We start from the raw sequence: 10,576 nt of genomic DNA, 5'->3' as shown, positions 1-10,576 counted from the left end.
GTTAGATACAGCTCTCACACTTGGAGAAACCACACAACTCAGAGCAGAGAAACCATTGTCTGTCATCACTGGGGTCCTGCCTTTACCCAGAGCACCCACCTTTCTCACCACCACAGAAATCACAAAGTACAAACCCTGTGTCTCTGATCATTGAGGCAGAGGCTTCTGCCAGAAGTGGTCCCTTTCCCAATAACAGAGAACTCACACAGGGAGAACCACTAGCACTGTATCTTGGTGGGAGAAGCTTCAACTGGGGCTCTGGCCTGAGCTCCCACTACAAACACAGAGTGCGCATCATCCTTCACACAGGAGCGAAGGTTCAGGGACCTCCGGGGACACCCTGCATCATCGCTGCTGCTGAATGCCAATGGAATCCATATGGGAATCCCATTCCTCATGGAGACAACACATGAAGGGCCTGGGAGGATTCACACAGAAGAAAATCCTCCCGGTGTGATGAGGAAAGCCATGTCCTCAGGTATCCCTTATTCCTTATCCCACAACAACACCCTCACCCTGAGGAAACACTGATCCCAATGCAATGGCGGGAAATTCTTCCCCTGACACTCACATCAGAAAATCACTGGGCAATTACCTCCCTAGGAATTTCTTAGTGTGAAATTGACATACAAACTCAGACACTGATAATTTTTCACTGAAAAGACATACAATTGGGTAATATTCTGAGGGATGCTGTGTGCAGCATTTAGTAACCAATAGCTAGAAATAAAGCAAATCTGCTTCCATCCATCAGTACTTGCATAAAGGCCAGTATTACTGAAAGGGTGGGGTTTCACAACCATGACCACTGTGCAAAGAAGAATGGGTGACTTTTCCTTTGCTAGCTCTTAAAACTGACACTGGTGCTCCCTCTTTGTAGGAAGATTTACACATAAATACACTGCCTGTGATCCATGAGAACATAACTTGGAGTATTACCTCAGAAATGTAGAACACAAGGTGACGTATGTTCGCAAAAATATTAATCTTTTGATGTATGTAGATTGCAAAGATGAATGGCAACAAGTTTCAACAAACATATGATTCGGGATCTACCTCTCATATATCCTTAATTCTACTAATATTGTCCTCATAAATTAGAAATGACTTACAAATTAATTTCATACATAGAAACATTTGTATTTTCCTTACTTATTTGAGAGTGAGAGAGCTAGAGAGAGATAGCAAGAATGGTCAGGGTGGAGGGGGAGAGGGAAAAGAAGCAGGCTTCCCATTGAGCAAGGGCCCAATGCAGGGCTTGATCCCCCAGGATCCTGGAATCCTGACCTCAACCAAAGGCAGATGTGTAACCAACTGTACCACCCAGGGGTTTGCAAATTAATTTCATCTTTTACAAAGCTGCTTTTCTGGGAGAACTGTGTGTACCAGGACAGGAAAACCTATACAGCTTAGATTCAGGCATAGAGGGCTTCATCCCCCTCTATGAGAACTTGGTAGCCACGTGGTTTTCTCCCCAACCAAAAACAGATAGGTATCTCTGGCCCTGAGAAGGTGTAAGACCACTGAAAACGTGGAAATGGTCCCTTATTCAGATTTTAGAACATGAGGAGGGTACATATACTCCTTTCCATAAAGAGAAAGCACATCTACGATGCTGTGTGGTTCTATCAGTTAACAGACTAGCTCTTGATTTTGTCTCAGGTCATGATCTCAGACATGTGAGATCGAGCCCCGTGTCATGTTCTGGAAAGTGTGTGGAGCCTGCTTAAGGGTCTCTCTCTCCCTCTGCACCTACCCCTCCGAAAAAACAAAAACAAAAACAAACAAACAAACAAAAAAAAAAAAAACAAAAAACAGAGCATGTCCACTCAGAGATCCATTTGTTAAGATGTCTGATATTCATGGCTCTAGATGAATGTCCCTAAAAAGAAAGTGTGGGCAGAGACACTATCATAGAGAGAATGTCTATTTATAAGGTAAACCTGCAATAACTCAGGATTCTGCTAACAGAGGCAACCTGTAGTTCAGATGATTTTGTGGAGCAGGGACTTGCATAACTTTCTCCATATGTACTACTAAGTAATTTTCCCCAAGCAACAAACTCAAGATATTCTGCTTATGGGCTCATCTCCACTTTAATCAACAAGAATAGGGCATCATTCCCTCTGGAAGAAAGACAAAAGCCAGTGAAAGAAGACACCCAAATCAAGGCCTGAAACTCAACCCAAGCGGGAGGTTCAGAACCAAGACAACTTACCACTGTGATGCACAACTGCCAGGGAGACGGCAGGGGTCACACTCCTGTATGTGTTGCACTTGAATCTGCACTGAAGAGACAGAGGCCAGATGCTTTGGATGCTGCCCATGAGGCCATGCCATCTGAGCCTCGAAGCACCATCTGTAAAAACAAGGAGAACCTTTAGTTGTGGTCTCAGGACATGCACTCAGGGAGACACAGAGTCACCCATAACTGAAAGCATGCTCCTCCCTCCCAGCAGGGAGTGCAGGCTTAAAGAGGCCAAAATTATAGGGTCCTGGGATTTGTGGAAGTCTTAGCAATGCTGCTGGCAGACCTTCACCTAAGACATGCTTGGCGATTTGGCTACCAGAGCTCTAAGTTATATATGCCAGACCTAAGCAGGAGGATGTGGGCCATTAGGTGACCCAGATGTCAATCACCACTTGTAACTAGTGAGAGTCTAAATAAAGTTCCTGCTCCTCCAAGAACCATAACAGAGGACCTGTAGAAACCCTATTTCAACTGCGTTTTGCAAGACCATCCTAGCAATGCTTACTTCTTGAATCTTCTTTCATATTTGTTTTTTTTTTAATTTTTTAAATTTATTTTCAGCATAACAGTACTCATTGTTTTTGCACCACACCCAGTGCTCCATGCAATCCGTGCCCTCTCCAATACCCACCATCTGGCTCCCCCAACCTCCCACCCCCCACCCCTTCAAAACCCTCAGATTGTTTTTCAGAGTCCATAGTCTGTCATGGTTCACCTCCCCTTCCAATTTCCCTCAAGTTCCTTCTCCTCTCTAACTCCCCTTGTCCTCCATGCTATTTGTTATTCTCCACAAATAAGTAAAACCATATGATAATTGACTCTCTCTGCTTGACTTATTTCACTCAGCATAATCTCTTCCAGTCCCGTCCACATTGCTACAAAAGTTGGGTATTCATCCTTTCTGATGGAGGTATAATACTCCATACTGTATATGGACCACATCTTCCTTATCCATTTGTCCATGGAAAACCCAAAAGACTCTACCCCAAAACTACTAGAACTCATACAACAATTCAGCAATGTGGCAGGATACAAAGTCAATGTACAGAAATCAGTGGCTTCCTTATACACTAACAATGAAAATACAGAAAGGGAAATTAGAGAATTCATTCCATTTACTATAGCAACAAGAACCATAAGATACCTGGGAATAAACCTAACCAAAGAGGTAAAATATCCGTACTCGAGGAATTACAGAACACTCATGAAAGAAATTGAAGAAGACACAAAAAGATGGAAGACCATTCCATGCTCTTGGATCAGAAGAATAAACATTGTTAAAATGTCTATACTGCCTAGAGCAATCTATACTTTTAATGCCATTCTGATCAAAATACCACTGGTATCTTTCAAAGAGCTAGAGCAAATAATCCAAAAATTTGTATGGAATCAGAAGAGACCCCAAATCACTAAGGAAATGTTGAAAAACAAAAATAAAACTGGGGGCATCACGTTACCTGATTTCAAGCTTTACTACAAAGCTGTGATTACCAAGACAGCATGGTACTGGCATAAAAACAGACACATAGACCAGTGGAACAGAGTAGAGAACCCAGATATGGACCCTCAACTCTATGGTCAAATAATCTTTGACAAAACAGGAAAAAATATACAGTGGAAAAGAGACAGTCTCTTCAATAAATGGTGCTAGGAAAACTGGACAGCTATATGTAGAAGAATCTTCTTTCATATTTGAAATGCGTTCTTATGCATCTAATCCACAACTTCAATGATAGGGAACTCTATGATCTACCTCCTCAACGTCCTTTCTGCTCTATGTGAGTGATCCTCTTAGTCTTGCTTCCTCTCTTCTTTCACAACTCTCTATTCAAAAGCATTTTAGTAATCATTAATCACTTTTCTTAATGTTTAGCTTATATTTTAGTCAGAGGATGAGTAAGCAATTCTAAAGAAGTGAACAACGATATTTTGAGATAAATAATACAGTAAAGTAGTATCACATTCTTAAATGGAATTCTGTGAGATTCAGCCGACAAGCTGCATTAACACATACTGAAAGGAAGCTCTGGTCTTTGCCATTTCCAAAAGCTCTATTTGGCTGAAATGGGCCTCTGGTCTTTCCTTGATAAGACATGCCTCTCACAGACAGAGGAACTCAAAAAAAAAAAAAAAAAAAAAAAAAGGAAAAGAAAAAGCCAAAGCCAAAGGCCAAAGCCAATCACAGTACTCACATCAGACTTGTCTGCAATACCTGTCGATTTGGGTGGATTCCTCTTCTCAAGGTCCCCAAAATATCCTGAGGTTCCTATTCCTCCCACTGAGTAACATTCCCTACTCATCTGGCAAGGCTCCTGGGCACTGTGTCATTGAGGTATCAAGCCGCTATTGCCAAGGGGCTCCACAAAGACACCCTTAATTCCTCAAAATTCTCTGATCATATCTGAGTCTATGCATGTGTCTCCCAAATTGGACATTTTACTCAATCCCTTGATAAAATAACCAATGTTTCAAACTCTTTCTGTTACAAGAAAAAGGCACTTGTGCTGAACTTATGCCAATAATCCTAAGTACCTTGGAAGAAAGAATACTCACTGAGAGTTTCTGAATTCTGGAGGGGTCAGGGAGAGAGAAAAGTTAAATGCTCCTGCTTATTCACACAGAAATATTTTATCATATTTCTGTAGATCCTGGATATTTTATGATACAGTTTCCCTAAATCTGGAAGAAAAACATTAAAGAGCCTGCAATGTTTCAAGCAAGAGTCCAAAAGGTAGACTCATCTTCCTCAGCTCATTCAGTCCACATTATTAATTCTTGTTCTACTTGAATGCAGCTTTTACATGAATTCTGCAAATCCATATCCGGTTTTGATTTAGGATTTTCAAGATCAGACACTAAGACGCCATGTACCACCCCATGTGACCACCTTGTACAGTCACAGGCATTTAATGGCAGAGTAGGGATGAAAGTCCTGTGGACACATGCTTAATGAGATATATTTTCACTGAACATAGAAGGCAAGATGTCAACATGGAAGCACAGAGGCCACAAGACCTGCATCCTGGTCCCCAGGACTCGGCGTGTCTATGAGCTTCCATTTCTCCAAGCCAGAAACACTCATGTCTTTTCAGCCAAGGATTCTGCTTCTAGCATTTTTCTCCCAAGGAAAGAATCATAGAGATTGTAAAGGATTTGTAACAGTTTTCATGGAGGCTTCATGGATGACGGCAAGACCCTGCGGCCCACGGCCTTGCCCAAGGCCCACAGACCTGTTCAGTGCCCCTTTGCATCCACCATGGTCAGGAAGGTCCTGCCCTTTCTCCCTTGGGTGCACAGCATACCCTCTCCTCATGTCCACCAGGGTGTTCGGCCTCTGTGTTCCACATCCTTGATGGATCTCTTTGTAGGGCTGTAATCCGCATAGGGGTGGAAGGAGCAAACATACACCTTCCTACACTTTCTTCCTCTTTGCACCCATCCAAGGTTTTTTGAGGGGAGCAGAGCTGCAGGAACACACACATGCAGTTATTCCTGTGTGGTGCTTCCCAAGAATCCCCTTGCAAAGAGCCTGGCCCTTAGCACTTAGCAGGCACCTTTGATCATCACCCCGCCACCTGCCCACCCCAGCCACCAGACAGCATTCCAGATGCCAGCCTTCCCAGAATGCACTCCTGCGCCCTAGCTAGCTGCCCTCCATCCACTGTCCAGGTGCTGTCCTAGGCATCAGAAAGGAGACCTGATGGGGAGATACGCCCACTGCGCCCATGTGCCTGAGTGTACTCCATGCCACACACTCTGCTTCAGGGTTATGGGGATGGCAGACTTCACACTGTTCACATTTTGCCCTGAGACACACCAACCCTCCAATGCAGCACAGAGCATGGGGCCAGGCTTCACCACCCCCCCCAGTAACATGGCTGGCTGATGTGGCTGCCTGAGCCTGCTGCCACCCTCTCCGTCTCCAGTCCTTTCCTATGATCATCTGCCCTGGGCCCTGCAACTCCATCTCTGCCTCTAGTTCCCCTGGGTGCAGGCCACCAACAGACCGTTGAGGAGCCACAGAATCCAGCTGGCTGGCCCTGTGCTCCCCTCAACCCAACCACCGTGGTGACCAATGTGGGCCCAGGTGCCAGATAGGACTGGGACCCCTGTCTTCTTGCTCAGCCAGGGGGCACCTCTGAAGCAAGGCACTTCTGCCTCAAATAACCTGCCCCCCAGCCTCCACTCCACCAGCCCGAATAACCCCTGGGGACAGAAGTACAGAGAGGCCAGCACAACCTACACTCCAGGCATCACATTTCGCTTAGCCTCTTGTGGTACGCAGGTGGGTCAGAGAAGGATCTGGCACAACAGCACAAATAACACTTGAATAGTGAGCAAATGTGTTTCTCCCAGGGTGGCAACTTTTCCCAGATACTCTGCAGCAGGCACGGTTGTCAGTCTACCTGTGCTCAGGTAAGAGCCCTGCTCGGACAGGGATGAGCAAGCCACAGACCAAGAACACATGTGCAGGCAAATGGGCCAAATGTATCCTGGATCCTTTCATTTTGTTGTTTTGATTTTGCTCTAAAGTCTAGGGAGATACCTCTGGGGCATGAATGGGGCTATCTATTCAAGAGCAGAGGAGGTAAATGAGCCATATGTTCCTCTCAAAACCACTCCTGGGATAGGGCAGGTCAAGCTACTGCCCATCTTCTACCCTGTGACCTCAGCAGGGCCACGCCACAGCCTGCTCCCTGGAGGCGGAGAGAGAAGGGATGCAGTCCCTGAGCCACACATTCTGAAGCCAGAACTCTAAGGTGACTATGCATGTGGGCTGGTGGTTGCACAGAAACTGGCAGGCATCATGCTGTCCCTGAAAGCCACTCAGGCTCGTGGCAGCCTCAGAGGGGGGATCCAGTAACTGCCCTGCATGCCAGATCACACCTACTCTGTCCTGATTCAGACCTGAGCTGCAATCCCCATGGTCCATCCAAGGTTAGGTGGCATACAAAGTGCCTCGGGTAGGGTAGGCACTCATTCAATGTTTAGAGACCCTATGGACCATGAATGGTGGTAGGGGGCCCCGAGGCTCCAAATTTAACCCACCCCGGATCACCCTGGGATGCCCAGGCCCCATTTTCTCTCCCACCAATGTCTGTTGGTCAGTGAGTCTGGGGAGGGCTGCAACAGCCAGAGTGATGGCCTGGGAGCCAGGGGCTCTGGGTCTCAGGTCTCATCTGGAGTATTTAATAATAAGGACACTAACTTCTCAAGCTGCAACCTGACAGATGGACAAAGGGCATTCCCTGGACCCCCAGCTGCAGCAGAGTTGTGAAACTTGTCCAGGGACGGGGATACATGCTCAATTCCCCATGAGGCCCACACAGCCACTGTCTATAGGGTGCCACCAGCACATTAGTAAACACTGTCCTGGTCCCACAGTAGGGGCCACAGCTTTGCTGTAGGAAAATCCTTTCTTGTGGGTTGAACTGTGTTCTCCATAAAGATACCTCTGTGTCCTAACCCCCAGCACCTGTGGATGCCACCTTCCATGGACACAGGTTTTGCAGAACATGCCATTAAGAGGAAGTCAAACCACGGTACAGAGGGCCTAATCCAATAACTGGTTTCTTTTTTGGAGAGCAATTTGCTTTTATTTATCAAGGTTTTCAATGCACTTGCCTTTTAATCCAGCAATTATACTTCTAGAAATCTACCCAACATAAATGATTACATATGCTGTTTCCTGAGTTATGCAAATACAAGCACAAACTAACAATCCTCCCAAAACAAAGTATCTACAGGTCTTTTCTGTGACGCCCAATGCCAAGAGGACTGCCTTCAAGTTTGCAGGTCACTAACAGCAAAGCTGCTTCCAGATGTAATGACAAATGTTAGACAGAGCAATGGATTATAACAGCTAATAACAGCTATAACAATGGATTATAATAGCTAAACCATGAGCAAGGTATTATAATAGCTAATTCACATGGGGAGCCCAAGTGTTCTGCATTATCAGTTGTTGAAAATGAAGACAAAGCATATTTGGAGAAGCAAATTTAGTATCCAGCAATCCTTTGACAGGTACTAAGGAAATAAAAAGAGCCAAAGTTCCTTAGAGGAGGAAAATAATTTGGGCACACTCCTGGGAGAGCTTCATGGAAGCATGGAATCAGAGACTGGAGTGATGTGTTGCAATACTGGGACTTATAAGAACATCTATTCAGTCATTCAGATGAGAATGATGTGTTGCTGTTATATGCATCTTTGTGCAGAGTGTAATTGTGTCTCTTGTCATGTTAATGGGATGTGGGCAGCTCACCAGGAGAACCAAGTTTGTGCTCAGAGGTTTGGAACATTCCATCCCATTCCTGACTTCTGGGGAGGGGGAGGGGCTACAGGCTCAATCAATGGGCAATGGCCAATGCTTTCATCAGTCTACCCTGTGGAATGAAGCCTCCACAAAAGCCCTAGCAGACAGGGTTCAGCCTGCTTGTGTGGGAAGCAGAGAGAGAAGTGGGCTGTAATGCCTGGAATGTGGCCAGAATGTGGCAAGGGCACAGTGCATGCCAGCCTCCTTTGCCTTCTACCTTTTGCAGGTTTTCTGATTGTCCTTTTGGATGGTTTTCAAGCATTCTGGGTTCAAGTCATACCTCCCTTAAGCTGTCTGCTCCAGATCTTGTCCTAGAGGTATCCTACAGGCTGCAGGAACACTGGTCCACACTCAGAGCATGGCCAGGGCACCAGCTCTGCCCCTAAAGATCTGCAGAACATGATGTCCTCAGGTGCTTCCCAAGAAGACACCAGATGGGAGCCAGGGCACGGAGACAGGAAGGGCCTTGTCCAAGGTACCACTGCTCCAGAGCCTGGTACTTGGGGACTCCCAGATGGGAGGTAGGACAGGTCATCTCTCTGAGCATACCCGTTGGCTCTGCATGCAAGCAACTTCTGGTCCTCTGCTTCCCAGAGACCTCTAGGCCTGTCCCTGACCTTCCCATCTGAAGTTGGGGTGGCCCTGTGGAAGGAGCCCACTGAGGCAGATCCCAGGATGAGGCTGGAGAGCATATCAGGTGTTCACTGAGATGGGAACTCACAGCAGATTGCTGTGAGAACAGGGGGCCTGGAGTCTGTGGAAGGTGTCCACATCACTGCCCCAATATTTGTATCCCTGGCAAATGACTGAATCTGTCTGGGCCACATGTTTTCTGTAGAACTAGGCCTCACAGCACTTTGTCCCCCAGGATTTGGTAACGATAAGCCGAGATAATGAATAATAAGTCCTCACTAGTGCTTGGAACAGAAGAAGGATCCATGAAGACACATCCCTTTAGGACTGCTTGGTAGGAAACATGTTTTGGAGCACCTGGCTCAGCTTGTCACGTGATTTTGAACATCAGCGACCAACCACCTGGCTTCAGGGAGCCTCCCTCCAACATGGTGACTCAGAACCACCTTGATCCAGTTATACAACCTCCTCTCCAGGGATATTCCTGCCTGTCTGGTAAATATTGGGCTGTGTAGACACACTAAACTGCAAGGCCTGCCCCAGGAAGCTGTGGACCCAACAAGTTTATGGCTCCCATTTGGGTCCTGCTGTCCTCTTTGTGGCACCAGGACAGTGGACTTGGGCCTCAGTTCTTACCTCTCTTCTCAGTGGTGATGACAGTGGCCTCTAGGGGCTCCCCCAGCCTTACCTCACTTTGGCCAATAGCCTGAAGATGTATGCTGAATCTGGGGCCAGCTCGGTGCCCAGGAATTGCCTCACCATGGCACCCATTTCCACCGTGGTGAACATGTTGGTGTTGCTGCTGGCCAGGCAGTAGGCAATCTGGTACCCTGTGTGTGGAACAGAAGGGCCATGCATCAGTCACGTCACCCCCACTCAGACCCTGCATTCCCACCCCCCCAGCACCACCACTCTGCCATGTTTCCACAATGTCCTCCCTTCTCTGCCAGCATCTGAGAGGAATGGCACAGCCACAGTGACAGATAGAGCCTCTGAGGGCTGGACCCCCATGTCTCTCATTCCCCTTCATCCACCCCACCACCAAGGTGTGGAAACAGTTTCATCTTAGTGATTCAATACTTACATAAAACACCCAGTACTCATCATATCAGCAATTTATAACCTCCCAAAAACACAAGTTCTAGAACCAGATGCCTTTCATGGTAAATTCTACCATTCAAGGAAGGATCCATACCAGTCCTTTGCCCACTTTTCCAAAAAACATAACAGAAAGCTTCTAAACTCATTTGATGAGGCCAACATTACCCTGATACAAAAATCAAACAAGGACACCCCAAGAAAAGAATCTTACAATCCAATGTCCCTGATGACCATAGATGCAAAAATGTTCAACAAAATACTAGCAACCCAAGTTC

General features: G+C 46.3%; 1 protein-coding gene across 1 annotated transcript; it reads right to left on the bottom strand.

Annotated features, from left to right (window-relative positions):
* Positions 1-218: 218 nt before the first annotated feature.
* On the bottom strand, positions 219-10,230 carry LOC125081792 (uncharacterized). Its single transcript, XM_047696504.1, has 5 exons — positions 9,837-10,230; positions 9,596-9,621; positions 9,018-9,048; positions 2,219-2,359; positions 219-418 (listed from the first exon to the last, which is right to left on the bottom strand). Exons 1-5 carry the CDS (start codon positions 10,228-10,230, stop codon positions 219-221), a joined length of 792 nt encoding a protein of 263 aa, XP_047552460.1.
* Between the last annotated feature and the right edge of the window lie 346 nt (positions 10,231-10,576).

The sequence above is a fragment of the Lutra lutra genome, chromosome 12, assembly GCF_902655055.1.
Source record: "Lutra lutra chromosome 12, mLutLut1.2, whole genome shotgun sequence".
In the NCBI taxonomy this organism is placed as follows: domain Eukaryota; kingdom Metazoa; phylum Chordata; class Mammalia; order Carnivora; family Mustelidae; genus Lutra; species Lutra lutra.
The sequence above is the reverse complement of the archived record's forward strand: the minus strand, read 5'-3'. Positions and strand labels throughout refer to the sequence as shown.